Here is a 26,496-nt window from a genome sequence, read left to right as displayed (position 1 = left end):
GCAATCAGAGTCCACTTTGTCAACAGAAAGGACAAGGTCGGCCTGCTGCAGCAGGGGAAGAAGCTTAAAAACACGGGCATGTTTGTGAATGAGCACCTTACAAAGAAAAACGGTAGCATTGCTTATAAGATCAAAGCGACCTGGACACGGAATTGTAAAGTTTTGATCCGGACAAATGAAGCGACACCGGAGGTGGCACAGTGGTTAGCGCTGTCGCCTCACAACACAGCAGACCCGGGTTCGAGTCCCGCTCTGTGCGGAGTTCGCATGCTCTCCCCATGTCTGCATGGGTTCTCTCCGGGTTGTCCGGCTTCCTCCCACCTCCAAAAGCATGCACTTCAGGTTGATTGGCTGGTCCCAAATTGCCCGTAGGAGTGTGTGTGTGAGTGGTTATATGTCTTTGTGTGTGGCTCCGAGGTGCACTGGCGTCGTGCCCGGAGTGTCCCCCGCCTCACGCCCTATCCCCACTGGGATAGGCTCCAGCTCCCCGTGACCCGCTGCGGCGGATGTAGCGGTGGTAATATGAAACTGACTGACTGACTTTCTTCTTTTAATTTCTTTCCTCTAATTACTAAACCATCCCAAATAACCTCCTCATCTGCTACTCTTATTGATAACATTTTGTTCAACTCTTTTGATTTTGAGGTCAGCTCAGGCCTCCTGATGTGTGATGTCTCTGACCACCTACCTGTCTTCCAATTTATGCAATCCCGCTCCACTCTGTCCAACAAGATGAATGAGCCACTAAAATATCGTAAATTCTCCTGAAATAACTTTGATAATTTCAAATTAGCCATTAGCTCTATCATATGGGATGAGGTTCTTATGTTGCAAGAGGTGAATAAAGCATATGAATTATTTCTAAAGGCCTTTAATAAGGCCTTGGATGCATCATTTCCCTTGGTGTCCACTAAATCTAGACACAAATCCTCTAGGGGGAAGCCATGGATAACTGATGAATAAAGCTCTCGGAAGAAAAATAAACTTTATAAGAGATCCATTCTTAAACCCTCTCCTTCGAATACTGAAACTTATAAAAAATGTAAGAAACAAGTTTCAGCCTTAGTAAAAAAAAGTAAAGAAAACATACTATTCTAATCAATTTACTCAAGCTTCCAATAACATCAAAACAACATGGAACCTCATCAATCACCTACTGAATCGTACTAAATCCTCGTCAGCTGCACCCATTGAAAGGAATGGCAAGAAGGGGGTCCTCACTAACCCTAGTGACATAGCTAATGACTTTAATGATTTCTTTATATCAGTTGGCCCGGAATTAGCATCTAACTTTAAAGACTCAAACGTAAATCACTGTTCCATGATTAAAGGCCAATATCCTTCACTCCATAATTTTGACCCATCAACAATGCAAGAGGTCCGGGACATCACCCTGTCACTAAAAAACACAGCATCAAGAGTGTCCTTCTTAAGGAGACTATTCACTACATTATCAAACCTCTCACTCATATCCTCTCTCTGTCTCTCAAAACTGGAAATGTCCCCCAGGACTTAAAAATCGCAAAAGTCATACCCATTGTCAAGACAGGCAACTCCAAGGAATTCAGCAATTACAGGCCAATATCTATTCTACCATCCATATCCAAAATCTTGGAAAAACTAATCTATTCCAGATTATCAATTCACCTAGCAGTTAACAATATTCTATATCAACACTAATATGGTTTTCGCAAAAAACATTCGACTGAACACGCCCTTATACAACTCGTTAATTATATCTCATCAGCTCTTGATAATAAAACATTTGCCCTAGGAGTGTTCTTGGATCTGAGTAGGGCATTTGATACGGTCAGTCATGACATATTGATCGCAAAACTAGATAGATATGGAGTGGAGGATATTGCCCTGAAATGGTTCAGAAACTATCTCACAAATCGAGAACAATATGTCCATCTAGCTGGTTTTTCCTCCAAGAAATTATCAATATTGTTTGGTGTTCCCCAAGGATCAATCCTGGGCCCTTTATTATTTTTAATTTATATCGACGATATGGCCATGACATGCACCAAACTCTTCCCAATATTATTTGCAGATGATACCAACCTTGTAACTTCACACAAAGATTTCAATATTTTAATTCAAATCGTCAATCAAGAATTATCTTCCGTCGCAAAATGGTTTCATTTGAACAAACTCATCCTCAATGTGAAAAAATGTAATTTCATGATCTTCTGCAATACAAACAAACATTATCCCATAGATTTAGCCAAAATAATTATCAATAATGCTGAAATACAATTAGTTCACCGTACTAAATTTTTAGGAATTATTATAGATAGCAGTCTCAAATGGTCTGATCATATTGACCTAGTCTCAAGAAGGTCTGCTAAAATGCTCGGCATATTTAGGAAGCTCTGTCCCTTAATTCAGTCCACAGCTCACTTAACTTTATATTACAGTTTTTCGTTCCCATTTATCAATTACTGCAACATCGCCTGGGCAGCTACATATCCTACATACTTAAGAAAACTATGTGTCATACAAAAAAAAACCTTAGAATGATTTCCCACTCTAACAGATATGCACACTCGGCACCCCTATCCAACAAATTCAAAGTACTATCAATTGACAAAATAAATATTTATCAAACATGCTTATTCACACACAAATTTATATATAGGAATCAAAGAACTTCCAGTCACCCTACAGAATGTATTCACCCCCACTACACATGTCCATACATATCAAACTAGACACAGCAACAACAGTCTACTTTTACCATATACCTGAACTTCAAAACACCAATTGAACATCACTTTTAGAGGTCCTAAGCTCTGGAGTGAATTAAGCCCAAAACTGCGATCAATATCTTCCTTCTCTGTTTTAAAAATTGTCTGATAAAATACCTTCTGTCTTCCTGATCTTTGCATTTGTTCTTCTGACAGATTTGTTAATCCATTTTTTGTACTGATTGTGCGTAATGTAGCCGCAAGAGGACACAAGCCAGTGTCTTATTGTGCCGGTCCCAAGCCCGGATAAATACAGAGGGTTGCATCAGGAAGGGCATCCGGCGTAAAACTTTTGCCAAATCAAAGATGCGAATCAAACCTATGACTTCCATACTGGATCGGTCGAGGCCCGGGTTAACAACAACCGCCATTGGTGCTGTAGACCTACAGGGCGCCGGTGGAAATTGGATTACTGTTGGTCGAAGAAGGAGAGGAGGAAAGTGCGTTCGCTCGAAGAAAGAGAAGAGGAACACCAAGAGTATAGGACTAAGAGTAGGGACGTTGAATGTTGGAACTATGACAGGAAAAGGTAGAGAGTTGGTTGACATGATGCAGAGGAGGAAGGTAGACATACTGTGTGTGCAGGAGACCAGGTGGAAAGGTAGCAAGGCTAGAAGTTTAGGAGCAGGGTTCAAGTTGTTCTATCATGGTATAGATGGGAAGAGAAATGGAGTAGGAGTTATCTTGAAGTAGGAGTTTGTTAGGAATGTCCTGGAGGTAAAAAGAGTGTCGGATAGAGTGATGAGTCTGAAGCTAGGAATGGGGGAGACGTGTGCTGGTGCCCATTTTTAAGAACAAGGGAGATGTGCAGAGTTGTGGCAACTACAGAGGAATAAAGCTGATGAGCTATACAATGAAGTTATGGGAGAGATAAGTGGAAGCTAGACTGTAAGATAAGCTAAAATTTAAATGAAGTATATGTGTGTTTCTAAAATGTCATAATCTACATTTAGAAATGCTGCACCCGAATGTACTAACAAACACATCCTGTTCCAGTTAATCACCTACTGCAGACAGCTACAACCTTGATGACGATTAGAATGTTCCAACATAGATAACCACAAGTTAACTCCCAACATGTAGAAAAACGTCTTATTGTTCTCGACCTTGTGTGTGATCTAAACTGTTACGACGCCTGCGCGCGTCTTTATCTAACCCTGCTCTATCCATTTTTTAATAAAAGAAAGCAGCCGGGTGGGACAGAGTCAGAGTCTACTTTGAATTGCACCAAGTCAAGTGCATCTCTTCTGTGTCTCTCCCTGCTGCAGCTGGTAAAACTTTAAAACCTCTCTGGGTGCCTTTGTCTGATGACCCTGGTCTAGCTTAGAACAGTTTTTGAGTGAATGTTCGAGATTTAGACCCAACATTTCTCTGGTGCCGAAACCCGGGACCCAAGACCTGGACTTCAAATCGACGCGGGAACGCGAAGGCCATCGAACCAAACCACATTCCATCACACTACGTTCGTCGCTCCGAAAAAGGCCTAACTTGACTTCCTGCGCCGAGGAGAAGCTCCGGTGACGGGTCCCCCGTGAACCAGGGCAACATCGGACAAGGTAAAATCTGATAAATAAAAAGAATTCAAGTGAAATTTTGTTGTGTTGCAAGGCTGGACCATATAATACCAATTTAAATAAGCAAGAGATCTCCTAATAGGTTCAGTCTGTCCGGGACGACTGACCGGGCCCCCTCCCACGTAAAGTAACTCGTGAGAGCTGGAAAAGGGGTGCCTATTGAGTTGAGTTAGGACCTGAATCTTCCTGTATACACGGCAGTGTGTGTTGAGTTCCGGGAACCGACCAACGGTGTTTCAAACTGATTCCGCGGTGAAAAACGTTAGGAGTCCGTCAAGACCGACGCAGTGTGTCTTCGGTGCAACGTTTCTGCGTACCAGAGTCGACTATAAAGAAACCCTCAATTTTAAGAATCAAACGTTGGTCCAGCCTTCACAAAAAATACGTTAAAAGCCCAGAGAAGGAAAAGTGCACTATAAAACGGTTCGAACCCAAAAGTGTTTCATTGTTTCATGTCATGTCTGTCTTCGATGTGTCCACTGCTTGGCTATAAACGTGAAAGTTAAGAGTGAATGATAAACTAACATCGGATCAGCGGATCCATTCTGTGCTGTGTGGCAGATTGTGTCTGTGGACAAGCGTTTGCTCCGTTCGCGCGCGTCGCCCGTTCACGCACGCGCACACACACACACACACACACACACAGACACACACAATCATCCTTTTCATTGTAAGACATTATTACTCACATTTAATGTAAAGAACATTTCTGTCGCATGAAATTTCTGAAATATTCTGATTTTATTTAAAATTAAATGAAGTTTTCTTTTCCGTTTTGTTTGTTCTAATTCGTGGTTGTAGTTTGAAGTTTAGGACACTACAAGCCCTCATTCCTCACACACGCACACACGCACACACAAACATTTGCACCATGGGACAGACCCAAGCAAAAGACATTGCAACCAAACCCGACGTCCGCTAAATGCAACAATGTCATGCGGACTCATGTAAATTTCTGAAAAAATGGATCAAGAAACACGGATTCAACCCATGTTTGAAGAACTCTGAGGAAATGACAGAATTGGTCCGAAGATTGCGAGAAGAGCGAAAGGAAAAATTGAGGAAAGGAAAGAAAACGAATGTGAAAGATGAGGAGCTGAAAATGGCCAAACTTTGGCTCGAACAAAGCACAAAAAGAGTCCTCGCCATCCGAGAGAAAGACGAGAAAAAGAAGGCGAGACAGTCAGCCACGATGGCTGCACTGGGCATCTCCCCAGACCACGAGACAACGCCCAAACAGCCATCCGAACACTCGACTGAAGCAAGTGATCGCCACGTAAGCCAAAGCAAGTCTGACGAAAAACAGGAAGATCCTCAGAGCACCCTCGAGGGGCGGACCCAAAAGAACCGCCTCAGAAGAAATGCCAACCCACGCCTACCAGATGATAGCTCACCCTCCCTCACCCGTCATGCTCGCAGACAGCAAGAACGCTTGTATCCTGAGCTGCCACAAGAGGGCGTGCAAAACTCACCCCAACAAATGAACAACCCATTCGCCACCAGCAGCCCTCCAGCATACACAGGCAGCCCACAGTTTCAACCACTCCCCAAAGCCTACGGCCCCCTCTCATGGCCCGATAACCCAGCCCAAACAACTGGGGCCGTCACCCAATACCCCATGTTCGCCGTTGCAAATCCGGCCTACACAGGCCAGCCGGATGGCCAGCCACCAACCATCCTGGTACACCGCCCATGGACTCAGCAGGAATGCGCCGAAGCTTGCAAGGGCCTTGGGGACGTCGAAAATAACCCCACAGAATGGACAATGAACTTCCGCAGCTTGGCTCTTAGCTACCACCTCAACGGCAGAGAAATGGAAAGCGCCCTTAGAATGGCTCTAGGACATCGCTGGAGCAGAGTACGAGGCTCCTTCAACCCGAACGGAACCGATGGCGCCCCCCTCCCACACGACTCAAACGACCTAGCCGGAAGGACAGCAGCAGTCCTCCACAGAGTGGAACAAACCTTCAGAAAAGTCCCAGACTACTCCAAGATCCACCAGTGCCGCCAACAACCCTCTGAGTCTGTCGAAGAATACAGAGCCCGCCTGGAAGAGGTCTTCAGAACCAATAGCGGCCTCCAAGATGACCAAAACCCAAATGGTGCTTACCAAAGTCAACTTAAGAGTCACCTCATGGATGGCATGCAAGAGTCCATCCGAGGATTCATCCAGAAATACCTCATTACCTGGAGGACTGCCACAGTTCAGGAAATCATCCAGTGGGCAACACATGCCACTGAGGTGCGACAAAAACGCAAAGCTTCGGACGCAACAGCCAAACTCATGACTATCCTGGAAGGAGTCGACGCCCTCACCACGGTCGACCCCCCAGCGCCGACTGGCATTTACTACCAAAACGCCCGTCACAGCAGAGGACGAGGCCGTCCCAACCAGGACCACAGACGCTACTCACGCCGCACGGCTACTCAAGACGACATCTGCTACAACTGCAACAAGGCAGGTCACTTTGCCCGGGACTGCCCCCTTCCCAAAACTGGATACAGAGGCCCTTCAAGACGAGACCCCCCGTTCAACCCTAGTCATTCACAATGACTAGCACAGGACCGCAGTGTAGACGATGGAGGAAGTGATGCACCAGATCCAGACGTGCCCCTCCAGATCTTAGACCTGCAGGCAATTTTCTCGTCCCTAGTAATTCCAACTGAAGCCACCAGAACCCTTCTGGTAGGCCCACTGCAAACAGCCGTCACCTTCGTCTGTGACACTGGAGCTGAGGTGTCTCTCATCCGTGATGAAGTTCCAGGTCTGAAACCCTCCGGTCGGAGCATACTCGTGGTAGGGGCCTCTGGAAAACCAACGCCCAATCCCTGGTCCAAAAAATGTAGTCATTGACGAAGATGGAACGGAAGTCACGACCACCTTCGTTCTGACCCCACACTGTCCAGTCAACCTTTTAGGCCGAGACCTCCTTGTAGCACTCAACCTCAGTATTCTCGCTGACGGAACGACGCTCAAAGTCTCCAAAATGGACAACACATCACTATTGGTCCTCGAAAGTCCGTCCACGCCTACCACTTTCTATGCCTTGGACCTAACCACAACAGGGCCCTCTTCGGTGACCCTAGACCTCCTCGCACAGACAAAATCTTCAGTCCCATGCCATTCTACAGTCATCCAAACGCAATTTCCCCTCGGATGGACTACTACGGCCTCTCCAACGACTCACTTGTCTGCCTGACAACCAGTCAAAGCCCTTCATGTAGCCTCCGACTTTCCACAGATTCCACTGAAATTCTGGTCCACCTCCAAAGCCGACGTGGGTCTGTTGACCACAGCCTCCCAAGTGACAATCGAACCAAAGACAACGTACAGACCCAGAGTGAAGCAATACCCCTTAAAGCCCGATGCCAAGGAAGGCATCCGTCCCGTCATTGCTACCATGATTGCTGCCAAAATCCTCGTGGAGTGCCCCACAGCTGAGTGTAACACACCCATCTTCCCAGTTCGAAAGGCAGACTCCACTACGTGGCGCCTGGTCCATGATCTCCGAGAAGTCAACAAAGCCATCGTCCAACGAGCCCCGTGCGTTCCAGATCCACATACTCTACTGAATGAGCTCCGCCCGGAGCAACGATGGTTCACAGTCATTGACCTCGCCAATGCATTTTTCTCCATTCCTCTCCACCCCTCTGCCATGGGTTGGTTTGGGTTCACTTTTGGTGGAAAGAAATACACTTATACGAGACTCCCTCAAGGTTTCTCCGAAAGTCCCACCATCTTTTCTCAAGAAATCAACAACTGTATCGCACTCCATGGCCATGCCCAAAGCACCCAAATCCTACTCTACGTCGATGACATCCTCATAGCCAGCCCTACACCAGAAGAAAATAAACTCGAAGCTGCATCCTTGTGTACGCACCTGGCCAACACAGGAAACAAAGCCTCACTTGCCAAGATACAATGGTGCCAGCAAGAAGTCACCTTCTTGGGCCACAGAATCTCTGGAGAAGGTCGACAACTGACCGCAGAAAGAAAAGACGCTGTTCTACAAGCACCTCGCCCTGCCACAAAGAGACAGATGATGGCATTCCTGGGCCTGACAAACTACTGCCGTGCATGGATTGCGTCCTACGCCGAGAAAACACAGCCACTTCTAAACCTCATATACTCAGAGGATTTGCCCCTGTCTGCCCGCCTGGATTGGACCCCCGAAGCTGCAGAGGCCTTCACAGCACTCAAATACATCATCACAGACTCCGGGGTCCTGGCTCTGCCCAACTACAAAAAACCCTTCACCCAAACGGTTGATTGCAAAAGCGGCTTCATGACATCTGTCCTCCTCCAACCCCATGGCCAAAAGCTCAAGCCAATAGCCTACTACTCCAAGAAAATGGACCCTGTCGCCGCTGCGCTACCCCCATGTGTTCAGGCCATCTGTGCCGCCGCCATGGCTATCACCATGTCAGCCGAATTGGTCCTGTTCCACCCTCTGACCCTACTTGTTAACCATGCAATCGATATTTTGCTCACCCAAACCAAAATGTCCTTCCTCTCACCAGCTCGACATCTCAACGTAACTGCTACGTTGCTCTCACAGCCCCATTTAACCATCAAACGGTGCGGCACCCTGAACCCCGCTACACTGTTGCCTACTGCCGAAGATGGTGACCCACATGACTGCCAAGAACGCACGTCTGTCTGTTGTAAGCCCCGAAAAGACCTCCAGGACACACCGCTTTCGACTGGCCATATTGTGTTTGTTGATGGCTCCTCTTCCAAAGCCCCTGATGGAACGAACCACACTGGCTATGCCGTAGTCACACAAACCTCTACTCTAAAGTCTGGTAAACTGCCTGGCAATTGGTCTGCCCAAGCTGCAGAATTAACGGCCCTCACAGAAGCATGCAAACTTTTTCGTGGAGATGACGTCACAATCTATACGGACAGCCAATATGCATTCTCCACACTCCACATTTTTGCCGCCCAATGGGCCAGACGCGGTATGAACACCTCCTCGGGAAGACCCGTCATGCACGCCACGCTCCTCCAAGACCTTTTGGAGGCCGTCCTCCTACCCAGAACCATAGCAGTTTGCAAATGTGCCGCCCATACGTCAGGCACCGACCCAGTCTCCCTAGGCAATGCCAAGGCTGATGCAGCCGCCAAGATTGCAGCCAAAAACGCCGTCTCCATGCACCTTCATCAAGCCTCCAGATCACGTGTTCCTGAATCGATTCCCCTTGAAGTCCTTAAAGACATGCAATCGGCTGCCCCGGACAAAGAAAAGACCTCATGGATGCTGTCTGGTGCCACCGTCACTGACGACCTTTACCATGTTGACAAGAAGCCATGCATTCCCCGCAGCTTGTTCCACACGATTGCTGTGCTGAGTCATGGCAAGAGCCATGTCTCAACAGGAGGGATGATATCAATAGTGGAACAAGCCTTTCATATGTCACAAGGCCTCCAAACCTTCTTCAAAAATTTTTGTAGGAACTGCATCACATGCTGCCGCCACAACAGCCAAGGCAACGTTAGACCAAAACGAGGACAACATCCAGTCGGCTCCTACCCGTTTGAAATCATCCACATGGACTTCATCGGGCTTAACACAGTCCAAAACTACAAGTACTGCCTAGTGTTGATTGATACACTAACCAAATGGGTCGAACTAGTCCCATCCAAACATGCAGATGCACTCACAGTTGCCAAAGCCTTATGCAAACACATCATCCCAGAACACGGTATACCACGCGTTATTCGTAGCGACAATGGTACACACTTCGTCAACGAAATTGTCCAAAACATAAGTAAACACCTTGGCATCGAACTAAAACATCACTGTGCGTATCACCCGCAAAGTGCAGGCCTAGTTGAAAGAACAAACGGTACGGTCAAATTGCGACTCCGCAAAACCATGGAAGAAACCAAAAAGCCATGGCCAGAGTGTTTAGACTTAGTCAAAACATACATGCGCATCACACCCACAAGCACAGGTCTGACACCATTCGAAGCGGTACACGGCCGACCATTCAACCTCCCACTGTGGGAAGGTCAAACGGTACAAGAACAAATAGGCCAGCTCGATCCCCTGACAGAATGGTTGTGCAAACTCTTTGAAAAAAGAGAAATCCAAAGAGCAAATGATCTGCCCCCTTCCTCTTTATCTCTGTCGCCCACACAGGAGCTGCTGAGACCTGGGGACCTGATCTTGCTTAAGGTGATCAAGAGAAAAAACTGGTCAAGTCCTAAGTGGAATGGGCCCTACAGAGTATTGATCACCACCCCCACGGCTGTCAAGATTGCTGAACGAGACACGTGGATACACCAGTCCCATTGCAAGAAGGTCCAAGAATTACAATGAAGGTCCAGCAACTCCTGGTAACAACCATTGGACTCCTGATAGCCACCCCAACTAACCAGCAGAACATCCAAGCAAAAATCTGGGGAGACGAGTACAAAGCAACAGAATGCCCAACCACCACCAGCTATGATAGAGGTGTTCAACCTTACACGTACTGCCTACCCCTCAATGGAACCAAGGCATCGATCACCATCCCCTTGGAAGGACTCACCACCTACTGCTACCGTTGCAACTCCTGGAGGAAACAAGCCAATAAACAACGACGCAACGGAATCAAATACCACGACTTCTACTGGTATGCTGGAGCACCAAGGAATCCTCAAGTGGTCCACTATGACTCCAACCAAGGAGAGCCCTACGAGGAACCATGGAGTGAAGTCTTCCTCTACACATATTGGCCAACACACTCCGGCGATCAGTACCAATGGGCAGTATCGAAAACTGCCAAAGCCTACCGTCAGCTCTTCCCCAAGATGTCAAAAAACGACACCCACATAGTAGTAACAGTTGTGCCCACCACCCCAGGATGCGTCAGATTCAGCCTGTGCCCAGCAACAGATGGCCCGGACCCAGAATTCAACATTCGCGTCTGTGTCTTATCACCTAAAACCATTCCCTCCGTAGTCGGAGGCAACCCTGCTCTCCCAGCAGCTACAAGACTCATCGCCCCAGCCGTCATCCCACCAGTACCACACGACGACCCTAGCCACTTTGGGTCTACATGGACTATACACGACGATGAGAACGACCCCGATCATCCTTCTCCATTCCACGCCAACCTTTGGTGGAAGTACGCCAACCTTACAGCCCATAAAGCCAACAAGTCTGGTTGCTATGTTTGCTCCATCCTCCCCCACGCTGTGTCCCAACCACACCTCTACGCATCCCCACTCAGCGAAACCCACTCTCTCAGCATCCTGAACCAGACCCTGGGACTCACCCCCACGGACCCAAACGCACCTCGGTATACCCCACTGCCACGTTTGACCAATGCTACGCCCCTAGGTCTTAGAGCCACTCTCAACCACAATGACCTAGACCACTGCACTGGTATCAATGGCACCTGCTTTCAATTGTGTGTCAACATCACTGGAGCTAATCTGAAAGGCTCCATTATTCCAAGTCACTGCAAAACAATCCTTTCCATTCCCTCTACCACTCACACCATTGCCCTGGACGAGATTTGGTGGCTTTGCGGTTGGAGAGTATATATGGCCCTGCCCCGAAATTCATCTGCTATCTGTGCGCCAGTTCGTGTATCCGACCACACCTACCTTCTGACTCTTGAGGACCTGCCCACCAGAAGAAGCCGATATGTGGATTTCAAACCTCATGATCCCATCTGGGGATCCGATGTCCACCAAAACAAACATTGGACAACAGGACAAAAAGTCCTCCTAGCCCTTTTTCCAAACATTGGGGTAGGAAAAAACATGTTGCGCCTTGAGACCATCGACTATCGCCTCCAAAGTTTTATTAACGCCTCTATCACCATCAATGATGCCCAGAACAAAGAACTTACTGCTCTACGCCTCATGGCTCTCCAAAACAGGATGGCCCTCGATCTTAGTCTCGCCCCCCAAGGTGGTGTCTGTGCAATGATCGGTGAATCCTGTTGTACCTACATCCCAGACGAGAACTCCACCATCATCGATGCTATGCGTACTATGACGAATCTTCGCCGCGCCATGTCCGCGGACCCTCACCCCCAAGCTGGCTGGCTCGATTGGCTCTTCACTGGCACATGGTCCCAGGTGCTGGTAAAAATCATCTTCCCCTTTGTCGCTGTCGTCGTCCTCTTCCTCCTGACATGTGCCTTTTGCTCATGTTGTGTGATCCCCATGTCCAAACGCATGATGAACCAGGTGTTTGTTGCCCACCTCCATGCTTACAACCTTGTCAAAATTGAGGACATTGACTCTGACATTGACGAGGAACTATCCTCTATCTAAAGAACTTTCTCCCTCGTCGGGGGAGCAGGCACCCGCCTGGTCCCCTGCTACGTGGTATAGCCACCACCAAGCACCCGTCGCAACTTAAGCGATTGTGGCGCCTTCGGTCAGGCTCACCCTTTTTCCCACAGGTCATCCAGGTCATGAGACTGCCGCTCCGTGCGGAGGGTAGGAGGGGAATTTTCCCTAACTGTGCATTTTTCCATGTTCCCATTCCGAATTGCTTAGGGTTTTTCGCCCCTCCCTGGGTTGACCACCTGTTTGTGACGTTTCTCCCATGATGACACGATGAAAAGCTTTAGAGACAAGTTGTGTTTGATGTTTAGAAACCCACAACAGGAGGGAAATGTAAGATAAGCTAAAAATTTAAATGAAGTATATGTGTGTTTCTAAAATGTCATAATCTACATTTAGAAGTGCTGCACCCGAATGTACTAACAAACACATCCTGTTCCAGTTAATCACCTACTGCAGACAGCTACAACCTTGATGACGATTAGAATGTTCCAACATAGATAACCACAAGTTAACTCCCAACATGTAGAAAAACGTCTTATTGTTCTCGACCTTGTGTGTGATCTAAACTGTTACGACGCCTGCGCGCGTCTTTATCTAACCCTGCTCTATCCATTTTTTAATAAAAGAAAGCAGCCGGGTGGGACAGAGTCAGAGTCTACTTTGAATTGCACCAAGTCAAGTGCATCTCTTCTGTGTCTCTCCCTGCTGCAGCTGGTAAAACTTTAAAACCTCTCTGGGTGCCTTTGTCTGATGACCCTGGTCTAGCTTAGAACAGTTTTTGAGTGAATGCTCGAGATTTAGACCCAACATAGACTAAGGGCAGAAGTGAACATTTGTGAGCAGCAGTATGGTTTCATGCCAAAAAGAGTACTACAGATGCAGTATTTGCTTTGAGGATGTTGATAGAGAAGTACAGAGAAGGCCAGAGGGAACTGCATTGTGTTTTTGTAGATCTGGAGAAAGCTTATGACAGGGTGCCCAGAGAGGAACTGTGGTATTGTATGAGGAAGTCTAGAGTGGCAGAGAAGTATGTTAGAGCAGTGCAGGACATGTATGAGGACTGTAAGACAGTGGTGAGGTGTGCTGTAGGTGTGACAGAGGAGTTCAAGGTGGAGGTGGGACTACATCAGGGATCAGCTCTGAGCCCCTTCTTGTTCGCTATGGTGATGGACAGGCTGACAGACGAGGTTAGACAGGATTCTCCATGGACTCTGATGTTTGCAGATGACGTTGTGATCTGTAGTGAGAGCAGGGAACAGGTGGAGGAGAAGCTAGAGAGGTGGAGGTTTGTCCTGGAAAGGAGAGGAGAGGAGAGGAGAGACATGTGTGTGAATGAGAGGGACCCAAGTGAAAGAGTGAGGTTACAGGGAGAAGAGATCAAGAAGATGGAGGATTTTAAGTACTTAGGCTCAACAGGAAAGTGTCAGGTGTGATGTGTGATTGATGAGTTTCAGCTAAAATGAAAGGAAAGGTGTACAAAACTGTGGTGAGACCAGCGATGTTGTTTGGCCTAGAGACAGTGTCACTGAAGAAAAGACAGGAGACAGAGCTAGAGGTAAGCAGAGATGAAGATGCTAAGGTTCTCTTTGGGAGTGACCAGGAAGGATAGGATCAGGAATGAGTACATCAGAGGGACAGCACATGTTAGAGGTTTTGGAGATAAAGTCAGAGAGGCCAGACTGAGATGGTTTGGACATGTCCAGAGGAGAGATAGTGAATATATTAGTAGAAGGATGCTGAGTTTTGAACTGTCAGGCAGGAGGCCTAGAGGAAGACCAAAGAGGAGGTTTATGGATGTAATGAGGGAAGACATGAAGGTAGTTGGTGTGAGAGAAGAGGATTCAAAGGACAGGGCTAGAACGAGGAAATTGATTCGCTGTGGCGACCCCTGAAGGGAAAAGCCGAAAGGAAAAGAAGAAGAGTACTGATTGTGCGTGGTTTGTCTTTGCTGCCTTCATCTTTTTGGAATTAACACACAATTTTTTGTTGTTTTCTTCAGTTGATTGTTTAGCCTGCATGTCTTGAATTTGATACAGGCAGGTGTGGAACTCTGTACAAGCCTAATAAGGCTTCGTTCCCACCTTGCACAATTTTTGTACTCATACTGAACATGTGCTAAACAAATAAATAAAATAAAAAAATAAAATATGTTTGCGCAAAACTATAAGAACACCTAACGGGTCGAGTGCCGAATGCCGAAGACACTCCATAAGCACCATTCTAGCTCCACACAGAGGTGGAGTGACATCCCTCTTAGCCAATGGGATGCCAGGGGAGGTACGTAATAGGTAATAGCCAATGGCAGAGTTGCTATGAGAATGTCACGTTCAGAAACCTGTGGGAGATTCAAGTATCAGCCGATACTGGGTTTTTATTCGAGTATCAGCCGATACCTTTATCGATATATATATATATATATATACCGATACTGTGTTTTTACATTATGTAAGTAGAAAATTTCGTAAATAGAGACATTCGTAAGTAGAGGTATCACTATATATATACAGTATATATATATTAGTGCTGTCAGGCGATTAAAAAAATTAATTTAATTAATTACAGGATTTGTAATGAATTAATCTAATTAATCGCATTTTAATCTCATACCTGCTAAAGGCCCCCAAATAAAGAATTTGAATTCTAGAACATTACAAAATTGTAATGCATGACTAATCAATAGAATACACCAAGAAGAGACGATTTGAAATCCACATTTTTATAGGTTAAGTGTGTTTTATAAATGAAATTTAAAAGAAAAAAGGCCAAGCACATCAGCAAACCACTTAGGCCATGTGCATTTCTAAAAAATGCAATACAAATACAGTTAAATAAAGTAAATAAAATTCAGAAATAAAATAAGGCTGAGTCTCAAATAGGCACACAAGCAGACTCAATCAAAATGAATACTAAAGCTGACTTTTGAATGAATTCAAAATGAATAGTATAACATGCCTCTAAATAAGGCAACATCAATAGCAAAATGCCAACAGGCTTTTCCTAAGCTAACGTTACAGGAACTGACAACAGACAACTCTGTGTCCTTGACATGTTTTGCATTTAAATAATATGTTAGCCTGGAGCTGCTTCGGTGATATGAAAATTCTCTTTTACAAAAGGTACAAATAATAATAATAATAATAATAATAATAATAATGGATTAGATTTATATAGCGCTTTTCTGGACACTTTAAGACACTTATCCATTATTCATTCCCTCCTCATTCATACTTGGTGATGGTAAGCTACATGTTCACGTAACGCTTGACAGTTTTTCCATACGCCATTCATACATTTCTCCGTCACAGCCTCCTAAGCAGCCCAGCCCATCAGTAGTGGGCTGGGCTATTGATCTCACGGTGTGACTGAACAGTGTGTGTGAGCCGTGGGGACTGAAGAGAGCGCGGGAGTCTCAGAGCGTGAGTACTGTGGCTGGAGGGAATGCCCGAGTTACCCGGACATTGTGGTCGTAAAGTCGGTCGGTCGTAAGTTGCATAGGTCATAAGTCGACTACTACCTGTATATATATGTGTGTGTGTGTGTGTGTGTGTGTTCCTATATATATATATATATATTCCTATATACATATATATATATATACACACACATATATATAAATATATATACATATATATACGTATATATACATATATATACACACACATATATATGCGTGTGTATATATATATACATATACACATACATATATATACATATATATACATATATATACATATACACATATATATGTATATACATACACACACACACACACACACACACACACACACACACACACACACACACACATATATATATACAGTATAGATTCACACCAACTACCTTCATGTCCTCTTTCACCACATCCATAAACGTCCTCTTTTGTCTTCCTCTAGGCCTCCCGCCTGGAAGTTCAAAACTCAGTATCCTTCTACCATTATATTCACTGTGTCCAATATATTCACTGTGTCAGTATTTAAAGCACAAAAGTGTTTTAAACAGTCGATAAGAGTGTGGGAAAAGGTAATACAGAAGGTGGTTTAATATCAGTATGGGGAGGGTTCACAAACGCTTAAAATACCGTAAATGATAAGATAAATAGATTACGATCTCAATTGCGTGTGGTTCCCAGAACGCAATGACAGAGAGTTTATAAAAAACCTTTTCATATATTGGGTATTGTCTATCAAAAAGAAACCCAATGAATTGAAGACTAAAGCAAAATAGATATCAGTCTGAACGCATGACTGCCTTGAGATGTCAATAATGTTTTTCAGCGATAGCTACTCTATCAATATCACACTTCTACACTAATGTAGTGATGAAATTGTCCAGTAATGTTTTTGGATGACAGCTCAGCATATATTATATGACAAGAAGATGAGGAGATGAGTGAGCCAAACTTTAGGAGTTGGACAAATTCAAGCAGCTCACAGAGAATATGTTGCAGTCGCGGGGAAAGAGTGTCACAATCATGAGAAAAGATGACAAGAGATCATGGACAAGATGATCAGATGGAGCTTTGAATCACATCCCCTTCACTGCAACCCCTGGAGCCTAGAGATCTGACACCGTTTTTCACAAAGAGTTTGTGTTCTCATGTTTTGGTTCAAAGCTGGTGTCTTTGGTGACACCAGTCCATGTTCTACTGTTGATTTCTAAAGAATAGTAAGGTATTTTCAGTGTTTATAGTCATAGAAACAATATTCTGTGGGTCCTGAAGTATCGAACAGGATAAAACTGCTGGCATTATGGAGATCTCGGTTCTGAACATAGTTGGCAGCCAATCAGTTACAGTCTGATTGACACTCTCAGTTTGCTACAGTTTTTTCTACCATGTCATGGTAGACAAAACTTTTAGTCGGTGTTGTGTTGATCTTTTCTGAGCTGACGATTCAGTTTTTTTCCTGACTAACGGAAATTCTTCTTGTAGTCTTATTAGACAGACAGGCCATTCAACTGCATGTACAAACTTTAATCCTTCATCATCCTACTGTTTCTTTTCACCTCTCCATCTCCAGCACATATGTCAAAGTCAAGTCCTGGGGGCCGGATCTGGCCTGCAAATGAATTATCTATGGCCCCCTGGATGTTATTTAATTACTATTAGAACTGACCCGCAGGCCACAGCAACCTGCTGGCCTTTTACACACACCAACACTACATTCCCCACAATGCAACAGTAGCCCAGAAAACAGAAGGTGTACACTGAGAACAAGGGGTTTCCAGCCGGGTGGGAGTCAGAGGACATGTTCACATGTAAAGGGCAAACCTGTGTGTCTTCTGTGTGGACAAAGTTTGGCTGTATTGAAAGAATATAATCTAAGAAGGTGTCATGAAATGTCTCAGAAACACATAGACATGATTTTTCTTTGAAGGAAGTTTGTGTGTCTGTGTGCCTGTTAAAAAAGAAATTCACTTGAAATTATTGACAGATCCATAAGAAAATATTGCTTAATTCATTTCATCATTAAATAATATAAACTCTTGGTTGTCCTTCTCTTTGCCCTGGGGACAGAGTCATCTCCCCCTATATTCCTGTGACCTGAATTTTCCACTTGTGATCAAAGATAAAGAGGAGCAGTTCTCAAAGAAAAGAATATCCTGAAATAAGACAGTTTATGGTCTCCTGTTTGGGTATCTGTGTGTGGCAGTATCTATTTTTTTAAAAATTCCAGAAAGGTCAGCCGGAGACTGTTAAGCTTCTGGGCAAAGAGTTGCTAGGAGAAGAAAAAAGTATGAACCACCAATCACTCTCTTGGGATGAGAAATTGAAGAATTCTCCCCTGGTTTTCCAGAAAACTAATTTGATGCTGGCTGGAATGGTAATTAGATGATTTGTCACCATTGTCTTGACTTGGCTAGCCGTGTCAAGATGTAAATGGACTCCTGGTGGTAACCCAAGATGGCTTTCAGATGTCTAACAAACCTCCACATGTGTGGAATGCACATAAACACACGCAAACACAGTAAACAATGCCCCTGCAAGATGTTTTAGGTGATAGATTCATAAGCAAGGTTAGAAATGATAACAGCCAATTGTAAGTGAACTACAAGTGATGAAACACAGGTAAGGGCAGCTGTTTGGGAGGACAGCAAAAGCGGCTATGCAGCTGTTATTTAGATCTATAGATTTCAGAATGTATCTATTGCTATTACATTAGCATGTGTTTAGGTTTCCTCTTACATAAATTTTATATCACAGCTGACTCAAGCCAGACCCCCACACTCCACTCTATGACACTCCTCCCTTCTTCGCAACAGCAATGGATATCATTGTGGACAGTCAACAACCCCATAGCAGACATTTCAATGTATAATGACGCTATCAAACAACATCCTGCTGCTTTCTGTAAACAATCTCAATTCAGTGTGTCATAACTCCATTCTTTGTTTATTGTTTCACAATCTGCTTTCTCTTTCCAAATTAAACGTTCAGAGAGCACCAAAGCTGTTTAACTTTACAATACATCTGGTAAATTTGCAATTCACCAGATGGGGGGCGGCAGTGGCTTACTGGCAGAGAATGCTGTAGAGCAGGTCGTCCAATGTTTGAAGATCGCGGTTCGATTCCCGCTCCCGCCCAAAAAACACCCGGAGTGTGAGCTGACAGTGGGAGGTGTCAGCTCACCTCTACTTCCAAGTCACTCTTGAGCAAGGCGCCGTCCCCCTTACAAGTTACTCATTACCCTTCCCCATGTGTCCTCCTAACACTTCACTGGTATAAAAATTTGGGGCACACCAAGAGGGAGCTGCCCGCCACTCTACCTCCCGTTGCTTACAGGCCCCCTTGTTTGGTATATTACAGGGGCCTGTACACACTAACATGCATGCGTTTGAGAAACTAGAGTGTGCTGTCTTAATTTCCCTTCAGGGATCATAATACTGTAAGTGTGTAAAATTTTAAAAAATTAAAAAACTTTGCTGTAAATTAGGGAGTGTTAGACATTTTACTCTGACATACTTTAGTGTTTCATGCATTTTCAGTAATGCTAGATGACACAAAAGAACAAAGAAACACTCATCCAAACAATCTTCCAATTTAAGTCCCTGTGATGATTTTACTGTCTCTCGAGGCCTAATACAAAACGCAATAAGATGTCAATCACTCGTGAAACTTCAGATTATTATATGTCAATCATGAGGTCTTTCTTCATGAATATTAATAAGCTTTCCCTGTAACCTTACAAACACAAAATTCAACTTAATGTGTTACATGTATTTATTTTGAACAATAATTCAGGAATTGCTGTGTAAAACAGCACATTATCCATGCTACTTTGTACACGAATGTCAGATGGGGTGGAAACACGTGACTGAACATGACTTTTTTTCATAAACTCAGTTTAATTTGTTAGAGATACTGAATGTCGGTTTAGATACATTTTTTGTTAGGCATTATCTCTTTAGATAAATTAGAAGATGAAGCCATGCTTCAGGAATGAGGGCTGTCTTTGCCAAATGCCTTCGTCTTTGGCTGTTGCTCGTCCTGCCCGCCAAGGCTCTCATCACGCGCCTCGACCCCCTCATTGAGCTTTGGCTGTAGCTGGCATTCTCCCTCTCTGCATCCCTCTGTCTATTCATGATACCATCCCTCCATCAATGACCCTTTCACAGAGGCAGCAGAGTGGGGTATGAGCGGGTTTTCAACTTGTTCGGAGGAATGCATCTCAGCTACTTTCATATTACCCGCCCCCATGTATCCTCCTAACACTTCATTGGTATAACAATCAACTAAACAACTCTGATAAGCAAGTTTACTGCAGTCACATAGGCATTTAGGAAGGAGGATGGCTTATTCCAAGAGCCCTGTCTTGTTGTTTCGCAATATAAAAAAAACGTCTTCATGTCTTACAAGTAGGAGTGGCTTTTATTACATTAAACAAATAGCAGTTTACTAATGTGTTAATTTATTCCTTAATCAGATTTGTCATTTAATTATTTTGACCTTGCTTCGTGAGAGACCAGTCATTTTGGTGACTGGACGAGGGAGAATGAACTCATTTCATTTGGAGAAGCATAGTATGGGCTAATAAGGATTTCATTTTAAATGCATTACAAATCAAAATAAAGTCAGTCAAATAAAATGTAAACAAGGTGCATTTCTATCCTTTTATTCCTACATGAAAATAAGGATAATGAACACTTGGTAGAAATAAGCTGGTCTGTCTTTATTATTCATTTTAGAAGAAAATGGTAAAGCAATATAATATTAAAGAATATTTGGTAATGCTCAAATTGAGAAGCTTTATAATTTCATCATGACTCATCACAGCTCTGATGTCTAGTTACAACTGAGTGAAGCCTGTGTATATCATGATTTAGTCATTCAAGTTATGATAGTAGTGGTCACAACAATATACAACAACCTTGGTGCTTATGACTAGCCTAAAGATGATAAAACATTTTTAGGAAATTTTTTTATGCACACAAAAATAGAATTTGCTCTTTCAGACAGGAGAGAACTGAGTGAATCATCTTGCTACAGTACCAAAGGAGCCGTTCTCTTATAAGGACCTGAGAAAATGTGTTAAATACTACCAAAAAGTCACGTCCTTTGTCCCAACTGATTGCAACATTTTCAATATTCAGTGACTCCTGTATTTATTGAGCCCATGCTGTGAAGGGGATCCTTACCTTGGCCTCACACTTCCTGTGGGTGGCTGTCTTGCATACTAAGAGCAATTAGAGAAAAGGAGAAATGATAGAAAACAAAGACAAACTGAGAAATGCACTGCTTTCTGTCCAGTTATTTGTATTTCATTCAATAAAAAATTTACTTAGGTCAAATTTACATTTCATTTTTCAATTATATCCTTAATTGATGTTTTTGCATGTGGTGCATGAATGACATAAATCTGATGTCATGCTGCTGCTGCTATGGTGGAAAAGCAGTCACTGTGTTGCAACATTTACCTCTGCAGAAGGAGCCAATATTGTCTATATTCTGACGACAAACGCTGCACTGCCGCTTCTTCTTGAAGGCCTTTTCTTTGAACATGTGTGGTTCTCCCTTCCCCCCCTGCAGAAACAAGGAGAAGCAAATTTAAACTCAGATAGGAATCCAACACAAGGCCAAAAGTGGCAATGAGGTTTCTCTTGTGAATCACTAAAGAATCCTTACTTTGACCTTTGACTTTGATTTGACTGATATAACACTTTTGTCTCTTTACATATTTTCATCTAACTAGATGAAAACAGCAGCACGAACACTTCAATTTCCCAATGCTTCTCACGTGTGTGTGTGTATATATATATATATATATTGCTGTCAGGCGATTAAGACAATTCATCTCTAATTACAGGGTTTGTATTTAATTAATCTAATTAACAGCATTTTAATTTCATACCTGCTAAAGGCCCCAAATAGAAAATTTGAATTGTAGGACATTACAAAATTGTAGCGCATGACTAATCAATACAATACACAAAGAAGAGAAGATTTGAAATCCACATTTTTATAGGTAAAGTGTGCTTTATAAATGAAATTCAAAGGAAAAAAGGCCAAGCACATCAGCAAACCAATTAGGCCAGGTGCATTTCTCAAAAATGCAATACAAATACAGTTAAATAATGTTGGTGTTGAACACAGAGGTAAAATCCAGGAAGACCAGGCGGATGTAGGAGTCCTTGCTCTCCAGGTGGGTGAGGGATGTGTGGACCACAGAGGAGATGGCGTCGTCGGTGGAGCGGTTCCTCTTGTAGGCATATCGGTGGGGGTCCACCGTAATGTCTATGGAGTCCTTTATGTGTGCCATGACCAGCTTCTCAAAGCACTTCATGACTATCGGGGTGAGGGCCGATAGTCACTCAGCTCCTTCAACGAGTGGCCTTTGGGGACCGGGACGATGGTGGCGGACTTCAGGCAGGTCAGGACTGTTGCTAGCTGCAGTGAGGTGTTAAACATGTCTGTTAATACCTCTGCTAGCTGGTGGGAACTGTCTTTCAGTACTCTCCCTGGGATGCCGTCGGGGCCTGCAGCCTTGCAAGGATTGATCTTTTGCAAGGTCCTCCTCACATCCTCTGTGGTCACACTGAGGGGCATGTCTAGTGTTTGGTGCTTAGGGGGTGTTGGGGTCCTCAGAGCGGGCATAAAATTTATTGAGGGCATCTACTAGGGATGGGTCTGTCATTCCTGTGCATTCCTGGTGTTAAAGTTAGCGATGCACTTGATGCCCTTCCACATGCTCCGTGGGTCCCCTTAGGTCAGGTGACCCTGGATCTTTTGAGCATAAGTGGATTTGGCCTCCTTTATTCCCTTATCCAGAGTCCTCCTCGCTGCCCTTAGTGCCCCTGCCTCCCCCGTCCTGAAAGCAGCATCCGTGGCCTTCAGCAGAGCTCTCACCTCTGCATTCAGCCAGGGCTTCTGGTTTGGGTAGACGATGATTGTTCTGGTGTTAGTCACATCGTCCGCACACTTGGAGATGAACCTGAGGACAGAGGAAGTGTATTCCTCCAGGTTCACCTCTCCCCCCTGTGTGGCTGCCTCCCTGAACATCTGCCAGTCTGTGTGCTGGAAACAGTCCTGGAGCACCGGGGCCGCGTCCTGGAGCCACACAGTGACAGTTCTCCTCGTGGGTTTGAGGGATTTCACCCGGGGACGATATGCTGGGGCCATCAGGATGGAGATGTGGTCTGATAGGCCCAGGTGTGGTCGGGGGAGGGACCTGTATAAGCTGCGTAGGTTGGTGTACACACAGTCCGGCGTGTTGTCCCCACATGTGGGTACGGTGACGTGCTGGTAAAAACTGGGCAGTGTGTCCGTCAGCTTAACGTGGTTGAAGTCTCCAGCTACCACGTAAAACGCCTCCAGGTGCCTGGTCAGTGAGCTGATGGTGTCGTGCAGCTAGCATTAGCATTAGCACCCGGCAGGATGTAAACTATGGTGATGAACACCGCCGTGAATTCACGAGGCAGATAGTGCGGCCGGCATTTAACAGTCACGTGTTCTATCGCCTCGAAGCAGTAGCTCTTGACCAGTTCACTATTTGTGCACCAAACCCCTATTCACGTATGCACACAGTCCTCCCCCACGTGTTTTCCCGGATCGATGGTCCCGGTCCGCTCGGAACGGCTGTAATCCATCGATCTGGAAAGCAGAGTCCGGCATGCTGTTGTTTAGCCAGGTCTCCGTCAGGCCGACCACACACCAGCTCATCTCCTCCCAGACCCGCAGCCAGAGGCGTAGCATGTCCATTTTATTGTCCAAACAACGGACATTGGCCAAAAAGTGAGGGTCTGCTGCAGCCCTCTTTCCTCTTTTCTGCCTCAGGGCACATCGCTTTCTCTTGCCAGTCCGTCCTCGGGCCCCCCGTGCCGCTCCTATTGCGTTCTGAGTATCCCCAGTCTGCCGAGAGTAGCTTTCACCGTTGGTGACATTGATGCCGTTTGGTTATTTCTGATGAAGTACAGTTCGGCTGGGCTGTACTTCACATTTATTGTTAAGCTGATGTTCAGATTACTTCTTAAAGCGCTAGAAATGGGCATTACAGCAGGAGCTCCAGAAGCCGCTGCAACCCTGTGTGCCGCCATCATGGACACACACACAAAGTGTGCCCTTTTTCTTTGTGGTCAATGCGTTCCAGGAACCACATGCGATTGAGGAATCCGCAATTGATACTGATATTAAACCACTTTCTACCTGTATTACCTTTTCCCACACTCTGTTGACTGAGGTGCTCTTTGGAAGTGACCAGGATGGATAGGATCAGGAATGAGTACATCAGAGGGACAGCAGATCTTAGAGGTTTTGGAAATACCTCTAAAGTCAGATGGGCCAGACTGAGATGGTTTGGACATGTCCAGAGGAGACACAGTGAATATATTGGTAGAAGGATGCTGAGTTTTGAACTGCCAGGCAGGAGGCCTAGAGGAAGACCAAAGAGGAGGCCTATGGATGTGGTGAAAGAGGACACAAAGGTAGTTGGTGTGAAATATATACACACACACACACACACACACACACACACACACACACACACACACGCACACGCACACACACACATACAGTGCGTCCTCGGTCTTTGTGGTCACTGCGTTCCAGGAACCGCCCACGATTGAGGAATCCGCAATCGAGATCGTGGTCTATTTATCTCATTATGTACTGTAATTTTAACGTTTATAAACCCTCCCCATACTGATATTAAACCACGTTCTATCTGTATTACCTTTTCCTACACTGTTTAAAGCAATTTTGTGTCTCACGAAAGTCCGAGCCTGACGGAACAGAGCAGACTTCTGGATGCCGTCAGCCTGCCTACTAAAAATCCGCGATGAGGTGGAGTCGGAATAATTAATGCGCGAATACATGAAGGCGCACTATACAGTAATCCCTTGTTTTTCGCGGGGTTATGTACCAAAAAGAACCCGTGACAGGCAAAATCCGTGAAGTAGAAACCTTTATTTTTTTTACAATTATTATACAATTAAATACTCTGTGTACATTGAAAAGAAAGAACAAACCATTTTAAAGGCTCAAACATTTGGTTCACAAATAAAAGTGCTTTAGAAAAAAATTTTCAACAAATAACTTCTGTACTGTACTGTCAAATAATAATTTTAATCATCAATGTGAACAGAAGGCTTAAAATTGCGGAGATTAACACCGCCCACCGCGACCCGAGTAATTGGCTTAAACGGGAGAAAATTTAAATGATTATGAAAAAAATAAAGTAAAATAAAGTTGTTGTCGCTTTTTTTTCTTTGCAAAAAGATCCTTATACACCGACATGCCACCATCGATTATGTTGGAGAACTGTAATGAACGACTCATCAAAGGGTCCACGCAGTACCAAACGTTAAATACGCTTGGTACTGCGTGAACAGCACTTGTTGATGGCCCGGCATCCTCCTCTTCCCTGTCACTGTCCGGAAAATTTGGATACAGTATTCTCGCTTTTGTGTAGATAATGTTTGTATCCAACGTGATGTTTTTTTTCCTGCAGTCATTAATCCACAGAGCTAATGCAGACTCCATCCTTACCATGGTCTTGTAGTGGACAGTTGCAACCCTTTATGCATCCTTATTAAAACTTATTGCTGCTGTCGTCCTTGTGTTTTTTTCGTCCTTCTTTATGGAACGAACGGAAGATTCATTAATTCCGTAATGCCGACCTACAGTCGCATAGCTTTTACCTTCCAGAAGTGTCCAGAAGTTTAACTTTATCTGCGATAGCATCTTCCGCTGCCTTTTGGGTCCTGCCGCAGGTGCTTTTGTCGGTCCAGAGCGTTTTGTCGACATTATGGGTTTTAGAGAAACTCGAAATTGCAAGAGAATTTGCACGTACGTAATGTCAATTTGGCAAGCCATTTTACGTACGTGTACATATTAAACTGCAACGTTGTTGACGCACAGGTAGAGAAGAAGCGGAGTGACTTTTTAGCCAATCAGAATGCAGAACACAATGCACGATGCAAATCCGTGAAGATAGATAGATAGATAGATACTTTATTAATCCCGGAGGAAATTGTATAAGTAGCGAAACCGTGAAAAGTAAACCGCGTTATAGCAAGGGATCACTGTAGATATACTGTATGTATGTGCGTGTGTGTGTGTGTGTGTGTGTGTGTGTGTGTGTGTGTGTGTGTGTGTGTGTGTGTGTGTGTGTGTGCGTGCGTGCCTGAATATTTAGACTGCAAAAGGAGTAATTTCAAATGGGATTATTAAATGATTTATTTATTTATCCGCCATTATCACACTGTTGGTGGGAGACAATATTGCGTTGGCAAAGAACGATTTGAGGGTAGATTTGAGGGATGATTTACTCTGTTCACTCATCTGAAAGCATCATCATCATCAATATCATCATCATCATGAAGTGACAGCTATATGTAGGAAAGTTATCATGAGGCTGTTCAGCACTCTCGTTTCTATGGATAA

The 26,496-nt window shown here is 44.6% G+C and overlaps 1 protein-coding gene across 5 annotated transcripts in view; it reads right to left on the bottom strand.

Annotated features, from left to right (window-relative positions):
• The window catches only part of tns2a (tensin 2a), a 90,699-nt gene that overhangs the window by 43,825 nt on the left and 20,378 nt on the right, over positions 1-26,496 (bottom strand). For all 5 annotated transcript variants that reach the window (XM_068328695.1, XM_068328678.1, XM_068328686.1 and 2 more), the window contains exons 2-3: positions 21,534-21,639; positions 21,255-21,292 (exon numbers count right to left, since the gene is read on the bottom strand). In XM_068328695.1, coding sequence (XP_068184796.1) covers positions 21,255-21,292; positions 21,534-21,639 — 144 coding nt within the window. The remainder of the gene's footprint in view (positions 1-21,254; positions 21,293-21,533; positions 21,640-26,496) is intronic.

Source organism: Antennarius striatus, chromosome 2 (assembly GCF_040054535.1).
Source record: "Antennarius striatus isolate MH-2024 chromosome 2, ASM4005453v1, whole genome shotgun sequence".
Taxonomy (NCBI): Eukaryota; Metazoa; Chordata; class Actinopteri; order Lophiiformes; family Antennariidae; genus Antennarius; species Antennarius striatus.
Note: the sequence above shows the minus strand (reverse complement) of the source record. Positions and strands in the feature narration are given on the sequence as shown.